The sequence below is a fragment of the Triturus cristatus genome, chromosome 6, assembly GCF_964204655.1.
Source record: "Triturus cristatus chromosome 6, aTriCri1.1, whole genome shotgun sequence".
Taxonomy (NCBI): domain Eukaryota; kingdom Metazoa; phylum Chordata; class Amphibia; order Caudata; family Salamandridae; genus Triturus; species Triturus cristatus.
In genome coordinates, this window is record NC_140589.1 from 412158609 (window position 1) to 412182159 (window position 23551).

The following is a 23551-nucleotide window of genomic DNA, read 5'->3' on the forward strand; positions in this document are numbered from 1 at the left end:
CTGAGACTTCTAAACCCGTTGTGTTGATGTGCATTTCAGCTCCACAATAAAATGGCAATCACTTAGGTAATGCAGTTTGAGACTGGTTGAGACAAGTATAAGCAATCAGTAAACGACATTTGAATGATTAAAACTTCAGCATTTAGGAGGTCAGTCTGCAGTATCATGGGGATCAGTTACAACTCAGGATATAATTAAAGGCTTTGAAATGTCATACCTTTTCTGGGTCTGTTGTTGTGATCACCCACACACAATGTGCATTGTCTTCATACTGAACAGGGTAATTTGGTGATGTAATAGTGCCGCTTGGTCCACGTAAGTTTGAACCACATGTCCTAGCTGGAACAGAATTAAAAAAAAAAGGTTCATTAGTTTATTTCCATTTTGGTGAATAAATTCTACACCAGCGTCTGTAGTTTTGCAGCTGGTGGGCACTGCTATGCATATTTTGACTTATTTTTCGTCACACTTTATTCTATTTATTTCTGTCTCTTCATGTAGCGCACAACTCACTCCCGAAGGAGTATCTCGGCGTTGTATTGATCAGGTAGGCTAAGACATTCTAAACAACCAAGGGCCATATTATCAAGGAACGGCAAAAACATTATCGCCGCTTTAGCAGCAGGAAACAGCCGCTAAAGCGGCGATAATGGGATTGATAATATGCCCTTGGGCTTCTATGGGAATTCTCTGCGGCATATTATCAAGCCCATTATCGCCGTTTTAGCGGCAGTTTCCTGCCGCTAAAGCAGCGATAATGTTATCGCCATTCCTTGATAATATGGCCCCAAGTTTTTAGCTTCTTTTAAAAGGTATAATTTATACTTTGATCCAAAAGGGGGACAAAGGCAGACAAGGGAGACCGTGGGAGGAAGAGGAAGATAGGGAAACAGTAAGAAACCAAAAGGAAGGGAAAAGCAGGGATTAAAAAAAAAGAATGTCTTAGAGTGAGATAAAGAGACATAACGCGCAGAGTGGTGGAAGACAGAGGCATGAGGTGGAATCATGGTGAGGCATCCCTGGCATTCAGCAACCTTGATATTTGGCAAAACCAGTAGCTGGCTCATGAGACAGGTTAAGGCTCCTGATTTTTTTTTTTCAAATTAAGCACAGTGTCTATCTGTGTAAATGAAAACTCAGCAAATTATATGTGCAACATATCTGCAAATGTATTTCAAATTAAAATCTGCATTTTAGTGCATTCAGTGTAATTAATCTGCTAATTTGCGCAAACGTATTAGGTTACATTATCAGGAACATCAATGAGTACATTTTTGCATATTTGGGAACTGCCTGATAAGCATTATGCAAATCCACTTACATAAAATGCAGTATGACAGGTAAATTGCCTTTAAAAAAATGAGTTACACCCCACGCTCTCAGGATATCATAGAGCAATAGGTAATGTCTCTGATATTACGTTGTACATTTATACTTTGTACTGTTACTGCACGTTTGATATTACCATGATATTTCTAATCAACAAGAAATGGACGAGAAAGTAAGTTTGCCAGTGTTCATATTAAGGCCTTGCATGTAAGTGCAATAATGATTAAAGATGTCTTTGTGAACCTTTTGATTTTCACAACAAGTAAAGCATGAAAACACTGAGGGCCATATTATCAAGGACATACGATAAATATCGCAAATCGCGCTTAGCGCGTTTTTCATTATCGCCCTTTATCGCTGAATTACATCGCCGTGTTAGTGGCGTATTAGCAACGCTTTGCTAACAGGCGAAGTACAATCCAGCGATATACTGCGATAATGATCATTAGCGTGTGAAATCCAGTGATGATTTCACAGCGCTAATGAAAAGCTTGGTAATCGGGGAGTGTGTACTTAACCATACAATCCACCTCCCATAGGCAATAATGCTAAGTCAGGTTTTATTCAGGCGTTAGAATCATGCGATAATGGGGGCTTAGTGCGCCTTTTGTCATCGCTTCGCTGTTCAGGGGCAGCGTTGTTAATACCGCAATGTTGGTTTTGCGATCATTTCACATGTTGTCCTAGGAGGGAACGCCTACTTTGCATCTCATTAGCGATTTCTATCGCTGTCATGAGATGCGTTGTAGATTCGGCCGTTAACATGTGCTAGTGCATGTTAGCGACGCCTTGATAATATTGAGATGATAAAATCGCCGCTTTTTCGGCGCTATGTGCCGAAAACGCGGCGATATATCTCTTGATTATATGCCCCTGAATGTCTAAAGCATATTTGGGTGAACAAAGACCGACTTTGCTACATTTTCTACTATTTCTCTCAGCAGAACAGCACCATAATTTTACAAAAGATCTGAGGTAACTAGTATCAGAGATGGCTATACTGAAGGCAGTATTTGCTATCTGAATTGTCCTCTAGTTGTATGAGAAGAATGAAAGTGTCATGATCAACGGTTGGAGTTACCAGAAACGTTCTGCAGTCAAGTCAACACATTTTCTATTTTCTGACTCATTGCAACTATACTTCAAATACTGGCTAATGGTGCGGGTGTGGGCCAAGTTAAAGCTGCAATCTGGAAGTAAATGAATTCATAAATTTTAGAAACAAAGAAACAGTGTCCGGTGATCTTTGTTCAAAACTTGAAGTATACAAAGGAGCAGTTGGTTGCTGTCAGACTACATGTGTGTCCTAATTCTACAGATTCGAAGCTTAAATACAATACCCAGAATGAAATACAATTTATAATTATTATAAGATTTTAACTATATGACTTTGATTGAGTTTTACAAACATGGGAAGTTAGTGAACGGAGATAGCAGAATTTATACAGGGGTTAAGCATCTAAAGTCACTTAATCTTGCAAATAAACAAATGTTTGTGTTCTGGTAAAACACAGTACGTGCATAAATGCTCAAAGTAGCTAGCTAAAAATAAAAAGCTCCAAATATAGCGGGGTGAGTTACCCGGCCAAGAAGTGGAGTTTGTTCCAACAAAAGATGCCATCATTACCAGTCACAGCTGGTACTGAAACAGGGTGGTGGATGGTTAAAAATAAAGCTCACTTACCTTTAAAGGCCGCAGACTCTCCTCCATCGCCGTCTCTTGTCTGCTTGATCCAGCCGGAACAGGAAGCACAAACAGTCTACCCTAGCCAATCACAATGCTGCAATGCAGCGTCGTGATTGGTCTGAGCGCTGTGGTTCAGCGCTCAGAGAGGCAGAGGGAGCCTGTGCATGTTCTCCACCAGGCTGTGCATCACAACCTGGTGGGAACATGCTAATTTTGATTGACGGGCGTCATGCGTAATTCAGTACACGTATTTCCTCCTCCCCCTGCTGGCTGCGATGACAGCCAAGCTCCACTCCGCCCCAAAACCTGCTTCAGCGTGAAAAACTAAAATGATAACTGTGTGTTGTTTTTAATTTCTCCTTCTTTGCACTGCTATAAGCAGTGGGGCAATGCTCCTCTGCCTTAGCGGAGGAGCCGCCACTGTCATTAACAGCACAAAATTTCATCTTACGATATTCAATTTTGAAAGAATGATTTCGGTTCAGGTAGTTTCAGTGGCAGCTGCTATTTGTTTAGGGATATTATTTTCACAAACACATACACATAATATTTTTCTATGGAAAAAGAAAAGATATAGGGAAGGGACTTGTTTTAACAAAATGTTGAGAATGAGATTGATTGGAAGTTACTTAAGTAGTAAAACTGTATGAATAGCAGAAGGATTGAGATCATTCTTAGTCGCAATAAGCTATGCAGGACATCTTTCACCCTTTTTTACTTTGCAACAAAAAATAAGTGGAGTAGCTCAAAGTTTTTCTTAGGAGTCTGCACCTGGTGCTGCTGAATGTCAGAGTTGCCTAATATCAATGCTACCTCGTCTTAATTCCAATTAATGTATTTCTTCTGCTACCCTACATTTTGTATATCTTTAGTACAGTCTTGGAAGTTCTTTTTCATCCTTTCACCATTTATCACATTTTACTAATCTTTTATTCCACTTTTCCCTCTCTTGCTGTGGACCAAACTCAGATAATGAAAAATTAGAGCATGTCTCTGAAATCACTGCCAGTGCCCACTAGCTGCAAACACAAAGTAACCATGATCACAATACCATTGAGTGCAATGAAAGAAAATTCTGCTCAGTCTTCAAAGATACCAGGCTCACACACTCTGACATTGCAGCTTTCTAACAGCACTCAGGTATGACTGAAAAGTGAGTTGATGGCCAGGAACAGTGCATAGAAAAATTTACCTAAAAGGACCCCAACTCAGGGCACAAGTATAGGTGTAACATCAAATTGGAGGAGGGTTCAGAAAATAAAATGTGATAAATTACAGCATATGCAGTTGTTAGCAGACCCCCTACCATGTCATCTCAGGATAGTTTTCTCCCCAAGTGAAATTTCCAAACTCCTTTCTAATTGTATGATGCTGAGGATAACAATTGCTTAAGACTCTATGCACTTTAGCACTAACCCAGTACTAGAGTGCTTGTGCTTTCTCCTTTAAACATGGTAGAGTTAGCCTATACCCAAAAGGATCATTTAATTTACTTGTGAGTTGCTAATAAAGTGGTACTACATGTACCCAGGGCCTGTAAATTAAATGCTACTAGTGTGCCTGCAGCACGTATCGTGCCACCCACTTAATTAGCCATACAAACATGTCTCAGACCTGCCATTGCAGCCTGTGTGTGTAGTTTAAACTGCCCTTTTGACCTGGCAAAATAAATCTTTTGCCAGGCTCAAGTCTTCCATTTTGATAGAAATAAGTAAACACTAGGGTATGTCCTGAACAGCCCACAGTGCAAGGTGCCATAAATTTGAAAAAGGTAGGCGTGCACTTTTAAGTTTTACATGTCCTGGTCATAAAAAAACTCTTAAATTCATCTTTCGCTACTGCAAGTTCTACCTCTCCCACAAGATAACTTGGGAGTTACCTTATTACATTTAATAGGCTGTAACTTCTAATTGGGAGCAGGTAGACAGGCCGAGTTTGGGGTCTATAGAATTCTAATTAAAAGACCTCTTTACTGGTAAAGTCTGATTTTTAATCACAGTTCTGAAAATGCCACTTTTAGAAAGTTAAAAGATCAAGTAATAGACAGAATGCTGAACAATGCAAAAAAGCCAGGCTACCTTGAATCCAGTGGCGCAGTGGGCAGGGGACCCACATATGAGCATACCCTTCCCACTTAGGGTGACAAACGCAAAAAAGAGCAATTGATGGATGGAATATTGAACAATGCAAACATTTAGCCCCAGTTACAAAGATCTGGGTTTAATCCATCGTTCTTTTGCTCACCACCCCACCCCAGTTTAAACCCAGTTCGTGTTAGACTGTTTTCATAAGGAACAGGGTCAAGACTGATTTGCATATGGGGTGGCGTGGTGAGCAAATGAATAATGGATTAAACCCAGATCTTTGTGACTGCGGGTGAATGTTTGCACTGTTCAGCATTCCGTCCATCAATTGTTCCTTTTGCTTTTGTCACTGTAAGTGGGAAGGGTATGCCCAGGCGTGGGTCCTTTGCTCACTCCACCACTAGTTTCAAGCAAGACTGGTTGATAAGGGGTGATTCCCGAAACCGGTCTCAGGATGCTCTTTTTCGGTCCAGGGAGGGCCTGGATTGGCTGGATGGTCCCCATGAGGAACAGGGTCAAGACTGATTTGCATATGGCTGGTTCCAAACTGGGGTGGCGTGGTGAGAAAAAGAACGATGGATTAAACCAAGATCTTTGTGACTGAGGGTGTATGTTTGCAATGTTTAGCATTCCGTTAGAAAGTTGGCATTTTCTTGTTGTAACCTTTCATTACCTACAGCCTGATCCTGTGTCACATGTCTAGGTGTAGATGGCAGTTGATCTTTGAGTATTGGTCCAAGACAGTAAGGGGAAGCTTGGTGCTGGCAGGATGAACCAGTCTATTTTAAGAGTTAATGAGGGGGGGGAGCTGTCACCTACCACACCTCCACATCACAAAGGCCCTGCTTGAGAACTCTCACAAAGGGGTTTGACACTAGTCTATTGTGACCACTGACAATCTGGGCCAAATGAAGGGAGGCAGGAAGTTCCAAGCACCTCGGGGGAGCAGGGTGGAAACCTCTAAAAGTTTCTCATACTTCAAAGCGTGCACCAGGTAAAATTAGAAACTAACTTTTCTGTGCACTTCTAGACCTGTGGAAGAGACTGCCAGGAAGAAGGGCTTCTGTGCTGCTGGACAGACTTGCACGCTTGCAACTAGCAACCCAGATTTTTACAAGGGTTGGCATGCATTTAATTACATAAAACACGTTAATAGATTTTAGACCCCCAAAAAATGCTCAGAATGAGGCCCACGTCCATAGGAATCTGGGTGTCTGAACTAAGGTTTGTTCATGCTTCTGCACTGCGCATATACAATGCAGGCTTCCTGATTGAAGGAAAATGATTCAGTTGAATAGCATGGTCAAGAAACGGGTATACTGATAATGGAAGATATGGCTGGAAATGTAAAGATAAAAACTTTCCCAGAGTTACAGCTTGAGTTCTGACTTCAGCATGCTCCTCACATATGTATACTTAGCTGGTACACTCAGTGAGAGGCAGAATACGAGCAGCTCCTTACGCTCTGACAGAGTCATCTGGAGGTGGTGAATCTATAGGTGCCATATCAGGTCTGTATGGTATTCTAGTATTAGAATCCTGGTCTAATCAAACTGGCTATCCCACTAGAGGGTTGTGGCAATCCCAGCTGGCATGGAACTCATAGCTTCAAACCAATGACAAGGGCATTAGGTTGGCCGATATACGAATGACATATTTCAGAATCTCCTCTAGCTGCCATTGGACCCCTTACAGTCTCTGTACAGTCGGCTTACACACAGCTGTCAGAGGTGTTGCCAACCCAACTGTGATCTCATGTACATATTGTTTTTATTTCCTAATGGGTACCAGTAACTGGTCTGATATATTGACTGACCTGTCTCAGACGTAGAATTTAATTCTCAACCGATATGTCAAACTGACTTCACAACACAATGTTTCAGTGTGGGATGGATTCTCACCCACCCGGCAGAGATGGCTAGTAATATCATTCACTGTTTCAAAAGTCTATATTTGATCTTCACGTAGAGGATGGGAAATGGAAATGACCAGAATTCATCACACGAGAGACTTATGTAGAGACTGTAAGGTCAACTCACAAAGACTGAAAGGATCAAGCATTACTTTCTTCAATCCTGAGTATGGACCCATGATCCGTGAAGTGAATGGTACTGGCTTCTGGAGTGCAGTTGTGTTGCAAGTACCCCACTGTATGATTAGGTATATTTTGCTTATCTACCAGCATTCAGTGCGAAATGCCATGTGCTTCTGACTACATTTTATAGTGTTCTGTTCAGTTCTGTGGATGTCAATCAGGGACTGTCTTTTCCTTTCACCCATCTAATTTACATAGCAAAACTTCCTCCCTCCTCACCCTGCAAAATAGTGAGAGTCTAGTTTTGGGAATTCATCTAATTTGGCATGTATGCTCTATCTGATATGACTGTCTAACAGAACAAAGCATATTTAATATCTGTCAGTAATAAGATTAATACTGGCAGTTATTAATGTGCTTTGCCCCGAATGATTCTGCTTGAGTTATGGTAGTATCCTCATCTGCATGGTATGCTAAAACTGATGCACCACAACCATTTCGACCAATATTATCATACAGCACTCCCTTAGCTTTGAACAAGTCCCATGTCAATAGCTGTTGGGCATGATAAACATTTGAAAGTAAAATCCAAACTATTTCTTTGTGATGGATCTTTTATTGAAAATCATCTAGAAACACATTAGCAGGCATTATTGGATGTTTATATTTGTTAAAGTGTGTGTGCAGCTTACATCTGTAAGCAAATTAATAAGAAGAGGAATAGTCTTTGTGAATTTTTGCTTAAGTTCAAAGTCCTTTTTAATTAACTCCCAATGCTAAATAATTTCAGCAGCACCATATATGTTTTTGGACACTGATACTGTGTCAAGACAAGCATGATTCCTTTTAGAATGCATATTGCTCTGTAAGTCGTTTATCTCTCTGCCAAGTAACTTGCTACAATGCCAGGCTAAAATGCGTAAGATATTACAACACAGACAAGACTGTTGACCGTGTCTTGTTTGATGTGATCATTCTTATCTGTCACAACATCTACTAAATGGTTGACATCTGCTGGTCTGCTTATACATTTGGAAACCTGATGCTTTTGTGAAGTTTTCACTAAAGGTGCAGAAGCAAATAGGCTCATTACTTCAAGGTATTGTAGAACAAACAAGGTCCAAAGGTAGTCTTAGAGTAGGCTTCTGAAGTCTTTGTTACAGGATATTCAGATGGTAAATAGTAGATAGGAAGCTCAGCCCCACCGGGAGCTGCCTCCTTGCTGATCAGACCACGCACCTCAGCAGACACACCCTCAACCGAATAGGACACGTTACAACGCACGCATTACAACGCGTCGTTACAAAAAAAGAATTTACAATGCAAAATCCATTACAACGCATGTCATTACAATGCATAAACAAACAAAATGCTGTGGATTCACCACACTGCTAGTTCCTTTAAAATAAATGCTGCTGCTTTCCTCCAAATACACGCAGCTGCTTCAGCCAATTTCCATGTAATATTCACAAAGCAGATCAAACACTCTGGCTGTTTGATAATATCAAAGAAATACTGCCCATTCATTTAAAAGTAAATACTGTCCGTTACACTTACTGAGTCAGTAAGCAGGCTCTGTGTACACTTATGAGCAACTCCAACGGCTTCCATCACTTATTAAAATCTCTCTCAGCACATCACGGCACGCAGGCAAGCAGGGTGGTTAGCATCAGAACATAAAGTTCATTGATGTCAAGAAGGGCAAACGCCCCAGACTGCAGGCTGTCCAGGTGATGAGGGACACTGGTGGTGCTAACCACGGTGTTCTTTTTCCTTCAAGTTTAAGCTTAGTTCCAGTTTATTATCCACAACATGCAGGTTCTTACTTCAAATCGTTACCAATGTTGTAAAACAAACGAGGTCCAAAGGTAGTCGCAGAGTAGGTTTACACTAGTACGTTTATTAAGTCTTTGTTACAGGATATTCAGATGGTAAATAGTAGATAGGAAGTTCAGCCCCACCAGGAGCAGCCTCCTTGCTGCTCAGCCCACACACTCCAACTGGCACTCTCTCAACCACACCAGGTACACCAGCATTCCATTACCTCATTAAGCACTCCAGTATTCCACAACATCACATCCATACTGGCTGAGCATCAGGGAACAGGTAACAAAGGGAAAGGATGCATAATGAGAAATTAAGTCACAACACAAGACAATGCTACATTTGTGAAAGAAGAAAAGTGGGCCACAAGTAGGATACCTACCTGTAGGTGGGAAATGTACGAGCAATAAAATGGGCTAACAAAAACCTCAATAACTGCCACAGTGAATCTGGTGGGTATTCACTTTTTTTTGCACAAGAGCACTACTGTAAACAGTAATCAGATACCATCCATAAATTTACAAAGGTGTTCAAGTCTGGTTTCGAAGATGAGCAATATTACACAAATATCATGCTCAAAACGTATACATTCATATATTCTAAGTACAATTACAATTTGCAAAATTAGCAAAATTTCAATTTCAGAATCAACAATGCTCCTTCACAATTGTGATTTTGTCCACAATCCTAATCGGGTGCTTTGTCTGACAAATTGCTTACACTTACAATTTTAGTCAGCTGCTTTTATTCACTTGCAAATTATAAACTCAATATTTTGAGTTTCTATAAAATTCAATATTCATTATAATGTGTGGTCCATGGTGTCCTGGCTTTTATTCTGTAGCTTTGAAAGTTGAGAGTTCTCTGCATAATATTATAGGAAATATTGTTTCAATGATCTGCTGTTTCTTCTCTCACTCTGCCTCTCTACCCAACTCTCATTACCAGCATCTTCATAGTACGGTTTCCTACTCTCATTCACCACAACTCTTTTCGTAAAAATGTTTGGCCAAGTAACTAACGTCTTCTGACAAGCTCTGCATCAAAACGTGGTGAGCAAACCCATATTTTCAAACAATGAATTCCTCAGTCTATTTATTAGCAAGAAGGACAAAAGTAAATAATTGATTAATTTACTATATCTTGATGGTTTGGCTCAGAAGGAACAGTTGCTGTAATGCACATGGGGTATCGAAATCAGAATGATTTTCAGGGTTCAGTCATTTAAAAAATATTATATAAACGTTTGGTATATTTTCAATATAACAATTATACCTTATAGTCATACTTTTGTATTTTCCTAACACGCACCAACACCTCCCCATGGCTATATTTTAATAAAAATTGCGTGGGGTGCTCCAGCCCCCCCACACAGCCCGCTGCCTGCCACCTCCCCAGGGCTAATGTACTGGAGTGCCCCAGGGACCACCACCTCCCCAAGGCTATTTTCAATTGGGGGGGCCATGCGGCTCCCCTCCTGGAGTAAATAATGGCCCTGGGGACTGCCACCTCCCAGGGACGGCTCAAAAATGTCCTGCGGAGCCCTCCCGCGGGACTTGCAGTTAGCTATGGGATGGCGGGGCACTGCTCTCACCATCCCATAGTAAACAGTGTGCTCGCTTGTTCAAAGCGGAGCACTGTTAGCTTTCTACATCCAGGGAGATGCATGTTTGCCACTCCCTGGGTGTACAAAGTAGTGCCAGATCCTGCAGGAGGTGGGAACCAGCCAGGATCTTGGAGGCGGGAACCAGCCAGGACCTTACGGACCTCCAGGCTCCCCGCGATCTCCAACAAGAGGCCATGCCTGGAGAATGGGTCCCTGGGGCAATATCGGCCTAGGGAGGGTGCCGCACTGGCTGCCCTCCCCATTTAAATAAATAACGCGGAATGCCCCCTCTTTTTAAAAAACAAAAATAATAAAGTGCTGGCCGCGGGGATGGTGCTCCCCAAGGGCCCAAATTGACCCATGGCTGGGTGGCCAAGCAGCCCCCTTATCTTTATATAAAGAAAAGGAAAATGCCGGGCCCCAGGGAATGGGGTCAACTGGACAGATATTGACCTCGAGAGGGGGGCTGTGTGCCCCCTGCTTTATTTATTCAGAATATAAAAAATGGGTCCAGGCCAGTGGGATGGGGTCCCTGGGGTCCAAATGGGTCAAGGAAAGGGGGCAATGCAGCTCCCCTTCCTTAAAAGAAAAAAACCCAAAAGCCATCAGCTCGCCAGAGGTCCTGCCCCTTTTGTCTACTATTCTGCAAACGTGTCTCCTGGCATGCTCTTGGTTGAAGGATTAAGTCCCCTTCACTGCTGAGGGTCCCTAGGGGTCAATTAGTCCACCTGTTACCTCCAGTAAGCCCCACACAGTGGGATTGCTGAGAGGTGGTTGCGGGCAACACCCATTTCTCTACCTCTGCAAACACGCCTCTCGGTGCACTGCTGGTGGGAGTATGAGGTCCCCTTGCCTCATGAGGGCCTTAGGACTAAAGTGGACGTCATCCCCCAAGAAGCAGTGCTCAAGGAGGCATGTTTGCAGAGCGGGGGAGTAAAGGGGCATGGCCTCTGACCACCTCTCAGCAATCCAGCTGTGGTACTTACTGGAGGCAACACGATCTCACTGACAATGTCATGAGTGATGTAATATGTGAGATCATAAGCAGTGCATTGCGGGGGGGGTGAGTCATAGTTAACTCAGGTAACTATAACAGCTGAATTTCCCAGGCTTTGTATGAGTAAAATCTGACCCTAACTATAGTGTCCCTGTAACCTTTGTATTTTTCAGTGTGTGTGTATATATCTATCTCTCTCTCTCTCTCTCTCTCTCTGTATATATATATATGGGAGGCCGCGTAAAAATCAAAGCTCCAAGGATCCCACCTGTGGAGACGCACTCTGACATCCACTACAGCAACCTTCATGAGGTAAAAGCCGGATCGGTGGCCGGATCCAGTTTACAGCATGCCTGTCGATTCACGCCTGATAGGTTTTGTGCTCATTGCACTCTTTAGAGTATACACAAACACACATACATATTCACTGAAAAAAAAGATTACTAGGACGCTATATCTAGGGTCGGATTTTACGCACTGTGTATATATATATCAAGATGTAGTCTCCGGTGGTGTCGTTAGGTCATTTGCCAGAGGTGCGCTTTGACAAAGGTGTGACTACAAGCCCCTCTACCCCTGCAGATCATGAGGAAAAATTCTGCCTAAACTAAAAAACTATGTGTCAGTGATTAACCGTATGATTACGTGTTAGGTGTATACACAGTAGGTGGGCACCTCATAAATTCCTAATTATAGGTTTGCTTAGGAGTGGCACACACGGGGCTGGTCCTCATGTGGTCCTGAAGAAGAGCTTTGAGGGGACAGTTTGAAACATGTTGACCCAATACTAGGGACTTTATACTCATAGTTAGGCTTTCCCTAATATTAACCCCAGATTTTAGTCATACCAACTAGGGGCAGGAATACAATATTAGCCCACTAATTAGGTATTTTTAACTTTGTTTTTCCACTCCACTTTCACTGCACTACACATTTTCCACAACTTAGTGCTCCTACCTAGTTCTGCAAGTCGCAGCACGCCTCAATCAGCAGCGGATTGAGAGGACCCCAGTGATAAAGCATGCCACCTAGGGGAAACCCTAGTGGGTGAGGGGACTCTATAAACTAATTTTTCTTTCTGGAACGTGGATTTTCATACATGTTCAGTGAAAACCCTGTTCTTCCCCATGGTTAGGTTTTTATTCTGGTATTCCAGATTTTGTGAAACTATATATAATCTGGGAATTGGAGTATTTTACAGCAAGACTGCAGCTGTTGACAATAATGAGCGGAGCCAGCTAGACTCCCCCCAATAAGAGTGCCGAGGAATATTTAAAGGAGGGACTGAGTGAAACCCAGTGCAACAGGCATCTGAAGAAGGCATAAACGCCGAAAGGCATTATGCCCTGCAAAATGGTGAATAAAGGTCGCCCTGATATTCTCCGCTGTGTCCTCTGGTCTTTCCTACTGGAGCGATCTTCTTTTCATATTTTCACGTGCCGGCCAGTAGCACGTGCATGAGGACCCGTCTCACAAGTGGCCTGTGACATTATTGGCAGTGTGGTGAAATCATCCAAGGTATTGGAAATTACAGCCCGAGCTCACGAAAGGAGCCCGGAAAGAGGCCGCTGCTATCAGCAGTCCGTGACTGCACGGGGATGTCAGATGATTGCATCTTCGCGTCACGGCCCTACTTGGCTTTTGGATTTGGGGTTGAGGCGTTGGGGACTCAAGGCAGCCATAAACACTTTTAATTTTGGACTCACTCAGCTGACAGTAAGCCCTTTCTTCCTTTAATAAGGTACAATGGCACTAACTTTAGCATGACACGGCTCTGCTACCGACACTAACCGGAGTGATGTAAGCTGGGAATTGGAGTCTTTTACATCAGGACTGCAGCTGTTGACAATAATGAGCTGAGCCAGCTAGACTCACACCAGTGGGAGTGCCGAGGAATGTTTAACGGAGGGACTGAGTGAAACCCAGTTCAACAGGCATCTGTAGAAGGCATACACGCTAAAATGCATTATGCCCGGCAAAATGGTGAATAAAGGTCGCCCTGATATTCCCCGCTGTGTCCTCTGGTCTTTCCTACTGGAGCGATCTTCTTTTCATATATATATATATAAATATGTATATATATATATACATTTGATATCCACTGAAAAAACAAAGGTTACAGGGACATTGTAGTTAGGCTGACATTTCACTCGCACAAAACCAGAGAAATTCAGCAGGTATAGTTAGCTGAGCTATCTATAACTCGCACCCCTGCAATGCACTGCTTATGACATCACATATTACATCACTCAAGACATGGTCAGTGCCATCACTGATGACATCACAAATTACATCACTGATTACATCATTCACAAAATCTCTGATGTACCCACTCACTCCCCATAATAACCTTTCATACACCCATTTCAACTTCCATACTACTATTCTGCTGCTTGACATGTCGACCGCGTTCGATACGGTGGATCATGCTGTCCTATTGGACCGCCTTCAGAGAGCGGGCGTAGTTGGTTTGGCCCTAAACTGGTTAACATCCTACCTCTGCAATAGACAACAAGCAGTGGCATTGCCACCTTTCCGCTCAGCCGTACGCCAGGTGAAGCAGGGTGTGCCTCAGGGATCTGCGATTAGCCCGATCCTTTTCAATCTCTACCTCCGACCCCTAATCAGTTTGATAAAGTCATTCGGCATTTCAGTCATCAACTATGCCGATGACACTCAACTGATTTTCTCCTTTGAGGGCAAGGAGGCGGTTCTGAGGGACACCTTTCACCAGTGCATGTCGGCAACAGCAGAATGGCTCCGGCTTAATTCGCTCCAATTTAATGGGTCAAAAACCGAGGTTCTCCACTGCTCCTTGGATCGGCCCCCCCGCCCGCTGCCAGAGGATTTTTGGCCGGCTTCTATCTTGGGCGCAGTGACTGCCGCCGAGTTGGCTCGCAATTTGGGGGTCATGTTTGAGCCTAGTCTGCAGCTCGATGCCTCTGTAAACAGGACCACGGCAACGTGTATGGGCTTGCTTCGAGCCTTACGCAAAATCTTGCTGATACTTCCCTTGGGAGCACGAGCAGAAGTGGTGCGTAGTACCATCCTCAGTAGGTTAGACTACTGTAACGCGCTGCTTCTGGGGGCTCCTAACACTCTGGTATCTAAGTTGCAGAGAATTCAAAACATGGCAGCCAAATTGGCCCTAGCTCGTTCACGCTCTGCGTCGTCTTCAGCGGCACTATTCGATCTCCATTGGCTGCCTGTTCAGCAGCAGATCCTCTTTAAGGCCTCGTGCCTTGTTTTCAGGGCTGTGCATGGGCTAGGACCTTTGCCGCTCCAAAATCTTTTCTCCTGGTATCAGGCTGCCAGACCTTTGAGATCCTCCTCGGCGTTTTTGGTAAAAGTTCCTAAGATCAACAGAGTGAGGATGGGCGGCCGTGCTTTCAGCTTTGCAGCCGCTAAATTGTGGAACACTCTCCCCCTGTCACTGAGGAGTAAGCAAGATCTAACCTCTTTTAAAAGAGATTTAAAGACCCACCTCTTTCCAAGAGCAATGTAGTGTGTTAGATCTGATGAACTGTGAAGGTCATAGCGCCTGGATACCCTTGGGGTGGCAGTTGCGCTCAACAAGAATGTATTACATTACATTTACATTCTCAAAAACATTGACACACCCATACCACTCACTGATTCATAGGTCTACAAACACATCCACTCAGTCACCCATACAGCCACTCATATACCAACTCACTCACTAATACCAACTCACTCACTAATACATCCACTGATATATCCACTCATACACCCATACAGCCACTCCCACACTGTTAGTCACCCATAGAGCTACTCACAAACCTACTCAGTCACCCAAAGAGACATTCACACAGCTACTTACTCATCTATACAATTATACACACACCCACTCACTTATTTATACAGATACTAACACATACTCACTCACCTATACTGTCAGTGACACAAGCACACACCCATACAGCCCACTCCATTAATCAAACACTCACACTCACACATACATTCACTCATATACTCCAACACTTACCTATACTGCCTTCCACATATGCAGTTACTCACCCATATACCACTGACACATCCATTCACTCACCTACACAGTCATACACATACTCAGTCACCCATACAGCCCCTCACAGAAACACTCACAAACCAATACAGCCACTGACTCTCACAATTATTCGTCCATGCAGGCAGTCACACACTCCCTCTCCCACCCACACAGACATTCATACACCCATAAAGGTACTCAGACAACCGATCAATCACCCATATAGCCATTCACGGACTCAATCACCAACCAATACAGCCACTTAGACACACAGTGACAGACTGTTACAGGTATTGGCAAAACTCAGTCATGCACCCATACATTCACTGAGACCCCTAATCACTGAGTTATACAGTTAGTCAGTCACCCACTGAATCACCCATACAGGCACTCATACACACACGGATTCATTAATACACCTTGGCATATATATTTAACCTTCATAAACTTTTTAGAAACAGTCACTTGACCATGTCATGAGTGATGTGACATGTAATAAGCAGTGAATTGAGGTGGCGCATGTTATAGTTAGCTCAGCTAACTATAACTGCTGAATTTCTCTGGTTTTGAACAAATGAAATGTCAGCCTAACTATACCGTCCCTGAAACCTTTGGGTTTTTTCAGTTAACTTCTAAAGGTTTTTTTTAATTCTATTTTTTAAACTATAACATCCCTGTAACCTTTGGGTTTTCAGTGAATTTCTAAGGTTTTTTTAAATTCTATTTCTTAATTTTAACATCAATTTAAGTGAGCTTCTAAGTTTTTCATATTTTCTTTCTATAATTGGATAGTGTATATATTAAATTTATATCATATACCACTGATTTTTTGATTTGGTATGTGTTTATCAGAAAGTATATTAGTAACTGGTTTTATTTTTCTGAATTTTTTGAGTCAGAACAACATTGTCGCATTTGCTGTGGAGAATTTGTGATCAGCAAATGTATTTCACATATTGAAAAGTACACTTAAAGGCATTATTTAAATCCGAGCCACCCAAGAGGCCAACATTTTGTTCATTTTCTTGTCAAATAATTTTTGGGGGGAATTTTTTTAACTCTGCGAGGCCATCTTGATGATCGCAATCATGTCACGAAAAAGCAAAACAAAAGCAGACATTCAACGCCCACCACCACATTCAAAAATGTTAGCTAAAAAACAATCATTCTAACTATTACAATACACACATTACTAACCACCTCACTGATTTAAAAACATTTGTACACATATATTTGTAGTAACTTATTTAAAAACTGTGTTTGAACCATAGTGTCCGTTTTCGTGATTAAAGTGAGAGTCGCGATGATTCCGGAAACCCCTACAATCTCGTCTTTTTTGGGGGCTGCACAATATATATATGCACACATTTTACAGTGTTTTGGACTCTAGTGGTTTATTACTGCTCTGTTTAAAGTTGTATTTTTGTAGTGAGTTTGCATAAAACCATTTAAACCGATTTTCTGTTTTAACAGTGAAGCTGGGCGTCATGATGATATCGGTAGCCGCGGTCACCGTGAATATGTCACAAAATGACGAAGCAAATGCAGGCATTCAATAGCCACTACAACGTTTAAAACTTACAACTGCAAAATGAATTATAACCAACACACTAAACACATTACTATCCAAAGGACTGCAAAATAGCATGTACAACTTCCTTAATATCGCTATAACATGGTGGATAACATTTTTAGTGTAATCTATGACTGCATGCATCACTGTATCACTAAGGCCCTCTTTCACTGTATAAGCATTTGAAGGGATCTGTGAGATTATGCATCAGTATATCAATAATTATATAATGAAATGCATGACTGCCTCTGTACATCTATGAGTGGGTGCATCAGTGTCACAATGGTTCTATGATTGGTTTCATAAGTCTCTCACTCAATCTGTGAGTAGGTGCATGAGTCCCTTTCTGCATTTGTCAGTAAGTATATGACTGTCTGACTGGATCTGTGAGTGGATACATAAGTCTGAATTGGTGAATGAGAGGGAGCATGAGTGCCTGAGTGGATCTGTGAGTGAGTGCATGAGTCTTTCAGTGGGTCTATGACTGTCAGAATGAGTGTCTTAGTGGTTTTGTCAGTGGGTACGTGGGTCTGGGAGTACGACTGAGTGTGGGTACATGAGTCCCTGAGGGCCCGATTCACAGAACTTTACTACTCCTAAACTGAGAAAAATCCTAACTTTGAGACTTTTGGTATTCATAGAAGGCATTTAGGAGTCCTAAAGTTAGGAGTCCTAACTGTACTACTACTAAACTGAGAAAAATCCTAACTTTAAGACTTTCGGTATTCACAGAAGGCATTTAGGAGTCCTAAAGTTAGGAGTCCTAACTTTACTACTCCTAAACTGAGAAAAATCCTAACTTTAAGACTTTCGGAATTCACAGAAGGCATTTAGGAGTCCTAAAGTTAGGAATCATAACTTTACTACTCCTAAATTTTCAACCAAACGCCCTTGCGCTCAGGATTTGCACTCGACAATGCTCCCACCACATTCATGGTCCTTGTTAGTCTCTTTGCAGCATGCTTGCCCCTTGTCCCACATTGGCAATGATTCTCGACGCGTTTCGAGGCAAACGCCTCTTCATCATGAGTTTGAACAGAGGCAAAGAAGGCTCACCTGCTGAATAAATCTTTTTTATTAAATGACTCCGCCCAAAATGGGCCTGGCTTGCAGTAATCGCCAAAGTGCATGCTGGTACTTGCAGTTCAGGTGAGTATTAGTGTTCATCCTATAGTAGGCTCCGAGCCCCTGTTTACATTAAAACCTTCGTGATATCCTATAGTAGGTTGGCACTTTGGGGCTGCACGCTATTTTGAGCAATGGAACATCGTGCCACTGATAGGAATCTTGCCTACCCCAGCCCTTCCATTTGAATTGGTGCACTTCCTGTTACCGCGGCTCGGGCAGCCGCGTTCCAAAATTTTCAACTAAACGCCCTTGCGCTCAGGATATTATGAACTCGACAATGCTCCCACCACATTCATGGTCCTTGTTAGCCTCTTTGCAGCATGCTTGCTGTTAGAACTGGCAATTTCTGGTTGGCTAAGGCTTGCGCCAAAGCCAGGCAGAAACCACCACTCTAGTCAGGGCAAGGAAGTTACACGCCAAAGATAACCCCTGCTCACCCCCTTGGTAGCTTGGCACGAGCAGTCAGGCTTATCTCTGAGGCGATGTGTAAAGCGTTTGCGCGCGCACCCAGCAACAACACCCAAGGCCCACCACAAAGGAAACTCCACACAAGGTATTCTATAAAAATAACCTTTGTATTATACACAACACATTAGATAAAAACACACGCTTTACAATGTGCCAACAGGCACGGGCAGAATTTACAAGGGATTATGTACAAGACAGGGCCACCTGGACCACTGTCAGGAATTAGCACTTTTTAGATATTTAGCACACAAAATATATACGATCACTGTAGCACAAAAATAATCTGTATAGCACACAACCAGTACTTACTGGTATCGGGGAAGTACCACCTACGTAACCCTAACTACTTTAGGAGACTGTCACGCAGGGAACTAGAACCTCACTAGCACCACCTGTACTAGGAGAAAGCAACAACCACCTACGTATCACAATACCTGTAGGGGTAATAGAACGTTACACATGATGCCTAAAACATTCAGAGGTGTAGAGCAATGGCACATGACGCATCAAAACACATTCAGAGGTGCACGGAAGGAACACACATGATTCATAAAACATTCAGAGGTGTAAAAGCAATGGCACATGATGCATCAAAACACATTCAGAGGTGCAAGGAAGGAACACACATGATGCATAAAACATTCAGAGGTGTAAGAGCAATGGCACATGATGCATCAACACACATTCAGAGGTGCAAGGAAGGAACACAATTGCGCAGAACTCCTATGCCACCACCTGTGGCAGTCCCTGGGCCAACTGGCCTGGAGGGGGCTAGGACGCCCTGCGTTCAACAAAGTCAGGCTGCGCCAGCTGCGCAGACTAAAACAAGAATGGTCCCCCACCTAAACGTGGCAGCTGCCCACTAAGTGCTGGGCAGCTGGAAAGCGAACTTCAGGCACTCTGCGTGCCTCTGGAGCCCTCTCTGGGCTCTGACCAATAACAATGTGCCCTCCAGAGCCTTCGTGGCTCAGCACATCGTTGGAGCCTCACTGGGCTCGAGAAGCAACAATGCCCCACACGTTGGAGTCCCTCTGGACTCTGCGCCACCTGAAATGCCCCCTAGAGCCTCACGGGGCTCTAAATCAAGAGTGGCACCGTTGTTGGAGCGCCACGCGCTCAGAAACTACCACAATGCCCCCGGGTACGTGGGAGCCTTCTAGGCTCGAGGAGCAATACTGCGCACGTTGGAGCGTCTAGCGCTCTAGTTACTCGGGACCCCTCGGATGGAGCCTCACGGGGCTCGTCACACTGCCCCCGCACCCCCTCTGCACAGGCGCGGAGTCCCCCAGCCCTGCTAAACACTCACCGGGCTGCTCGGGGACTCCCGCGTCGTCTCCTCTCTCGATGGGCGCCGAGGCTTCTTTGCAACGCGGAGGGGCAGGCACCGACAATGTGCCTCGCGCCCCCTCCGCACCAGCTCCGGCCGCACTTCTCCTCTCTCGGGTCCAGCGCGGGGTAGGCTCCCGCCTGGATCTTCACTGCACAGGAGCGCGGGGTAGGCTCCCGTCCGCTTCCTGCTTCCGTCTCGGGGCCCGCCCCCAGGCCTGCCTGACTTCCGGCTGAAGCCCGGCCGCGGCGGTGAATTCCTTGGCAAATGAGAGGGGTAGGCTCCCTCGCCAGCGAGCACAACGGCGGGGTGGGCACCCGCCGAACTTGGCAGACACCGTCAGGATCGCGGGGTGGGCACCCGCTATCAGATCCCAAGCGCTCACAGCGCCATAGAGCAAAACAGCGCTCCCAGCGCTATAAACAAAGGAAGGTCCAGCAAAACAGCGCGCCCAGCGCTAGGAAGTCCAAAAAGCGCTCCCAGGCGCTACAAGCAGGGTTCAGCAACAAAAAGGTCCTCCAGAGAGCAGGGGGCAAAGGCTGGGCCCAGAGCCAGCTCACAGGGCCCTCCAGCAGGGAGGCAGTCCCCAGTGGCGGTCTCTCCTGGCGCCCAGCAGCAGCAGGCCCCCCCTCAAGTGGATCCTGCAAGAGAACAACTTCTGTGGGGACACAGCCCCATTTTTATACAGTCAAATCCCTTTGTTCTGGGTTCAGGGTGAGGGGGAAAACCAGTCGCAGCTGGTTGGGGAGCACCCTTGATGTGCTCAGCCCCTCACTCTATTCACTGGCAGGGCTAGGGTCATTAGACGCACCACAGGGGCCGGCGCCAGCATTGTGTGGGGGAATCCCTGTCCTATTCAGGACCCAGGTACACTCCTCCCCAGCCATCAACATGCTAACTCCCCATTCACCACTGGGTGACTCCTCCTGACTCTGGGGAATTCCCTAGTCCGTCACCTGACCTCACCAGCCAATCGCCAGACAAGCCACACATTTCAGACTGCACACTGAAGTGCCCACTTCTAGAAGTGGCACTTCCACACCAGGTACATGCACGCCGCACACATCAACGCGCAGCATTCACTCACACGAGTCCGCACATACCAAACACGGGCCTGCACACCCCACGCATCAGGAACTACCGGGACACATACATTCCCCCATGCATTCCTATGGGAGGGCAGGCCAACCTCACAACACGCACGCACTTTACCCCGGGACACAGCGGTAAAGTGCGCAGAAACCCAAAAATCACTAAACCAAGTCACCCATAAAAAGCAAAAAGTTTCGGGGTGAACCTGCCAGAAGGGCCGGGTCCAACACTTGCCCCTTGTCCCACATTGGCAATGATACTTGACGCATTTCGAGGCAAACGCCTCTTCATCATGCCAAAAACATCTCCTCCCATTCGAGAAAATCCAGGGACACAGCGGGGCTTCAATGACCGTTCATTTAAAGAAAGTTTGGCATGACGCGTTTCAGCGGTTTGCCTTTTTCTAATACCTCAGTTCACTCAACGTGTCTTTGTAAATGTCCTTTTTATACTCCTCCCTCCTTAGTGGTGAGGTGCTCACCTGAGATGTGTTTCCCTAGCATAGCACTCCGGCAGTTTAATGTTAAAAACTGCTAGTCCCATCATGCAACATGTTGATCGCACAACGAGTGGCTTATGTAGCTGTGTACCACCAGTTGGAAATAAATACATAATGCATTTCAGGAAGAAGCCTTGGTAAAATTACAGGGTGAATAAACAGTCCTTGGCCCCTACTTCCAGCCAACCTGTCCTGCTGGTAGCAAGTACGGAGACGCAAGTGCAGTGAGTGTGTCTCACCATGTAGTCATGGACCGCCCATTGGCAGCAGCAACTCAACTTTCCAGTGGTCAAGTGGCGGGTCACGACAGCCCGATACCTCGGAGTTATTCCAATCTGCTGCCAATGTTTAGTCACGACCTCTTTGTGGATGGGTTCCTGTTGCGTGTCATTGGTAACATGCTGCATATACCAAAAACATCTCCTCCCATCCAAAAAAATCCAGGGACACAGCGGGGCTTCAATGACCGTTTCTTTAAAGAAAGTTCGGCATGGTGCGTTTCTGCAGTTTGCCTTCTTCGAATGCCCTTTTCTTTGTAAATGTACTTTTTATGCTCCTCCCTCCTTAGTGGTGAGGTGCTCACCTGAGCTGCGTTTCCCAGACATAGCACTCCAGCAGTATGATGTTAAGAACTGCTAGTCCCATCATGCAACATGTTGATCGCACGACGAGTGGCTTATGTAGCTGTGTACCACCAGTTGGAAATAAATACATTATGCAGTTCAGGAAGAAGCCTTGGTAAAATTACAGGGTGAATAAACAGTCCTTGGCCCTTAGTTCCAGCCAACCTGTCCCGCTGGTAGCAAGTCCGGAGACGCCAGTGCAGTGACTACGTCCTCCATGTCGTCATGGACCGCCCGTTGGCAGCAGCAGCAACTCAACTTTCCAGGGGTCAAGCGGTGAGTCGTGACAGCCCGATACCGCGGAGTTATTCCACTCTGTTGCCAATGTTTAGTCATGACCTCTTTGTGGAAGGGTCCCTGTTGCGTGTCATTGGAAACATGCTGCATATACCAAAAACATCTCCTCCCATCTGGGAAAATCCAGGGACACAGCGGAGCTTCAATGACTGTTTATTTAAAGAAAGTTTGGCATGACGCGTTTCAGCAGTTTGCCTGCTTTGAATGCCTCAGTTTACTCAAAGTTTCTTTGTAAATGTCCTTTTTATGCTAGTCTCTCCTTAGTGGTGATGTGCTCATCTGAGCAACACTTCCCTGACATAGCACTCCGGCAGTTTGATGTTAAGAACTGCTAGTCCCATCATGAAACATGTTGATCGTACGACGACTGGCTTATGTAGCTGTGTACCACCTGTTGGAATTAAATACATAACTCTGTTCAGGAAGAAGCCTTGGTAAAATACAGGGCGAATAAACAGTCTTTGGCCCCTACTTCCAGCCAACCTGTCCCGCTGGTAGCAAGTCCGAAGATGCCAGTGCAGCTACTACATCTCTCCATGTAGTCATGGACAGCCCGTTGGCAGCAACAACTCAACTTTCCAGGGGTCAAGCGGCGGGTCGCGGCAGCCCGATACCTCGGAGTTATTCCAATGAACATATTTATACATTTTTATAGATATTTACATGTGTCTTTTTGCCTATTGTTAGAACAGGTTTTTCATACATCTTAATTAGTGCTTTACTGGCCTTTTTTGCATATATTTTTACTTTAACAGGTAAACATTTCCATGCATTAGGTTATATTTGCTAGAGAGCCGATGAGTCATGTAAGGAATGTGTGATTCCTTATAGCAGTTCAGACTCCTTTCATGTTGTACTGACCGGAAATTCCGGTCAAGTATTCCTATTCTAAACCCAAGCGGGTCAGAAATCTTATAGTTGTGAATGGTAGAAAGCGAGCTTCACTGATTTGTAA

General features: G+C 44.4%; 1 protein-coding gene across 1 annotated transcript in view; it reads right to left on the reverse strand.

The window, feature by feature from the left end:
* The window catches only part of CSMD1 (CUB and Sushi multiple domains 1), a 2626220-nt gene that overhangs the window by 2253391 nt on the left and 349278 nt on the right, over positions 1-23551 (reverse strand). The window contains exon 4 of the mRNA XM_085610820.1: positions 218-339. Coding sequence (XP_085466946.1) covers positions 218-339 — 122 coding nt within the window. The remainder of the gene's footprint in view (positions 1-217; positions 340-23551) is intronic.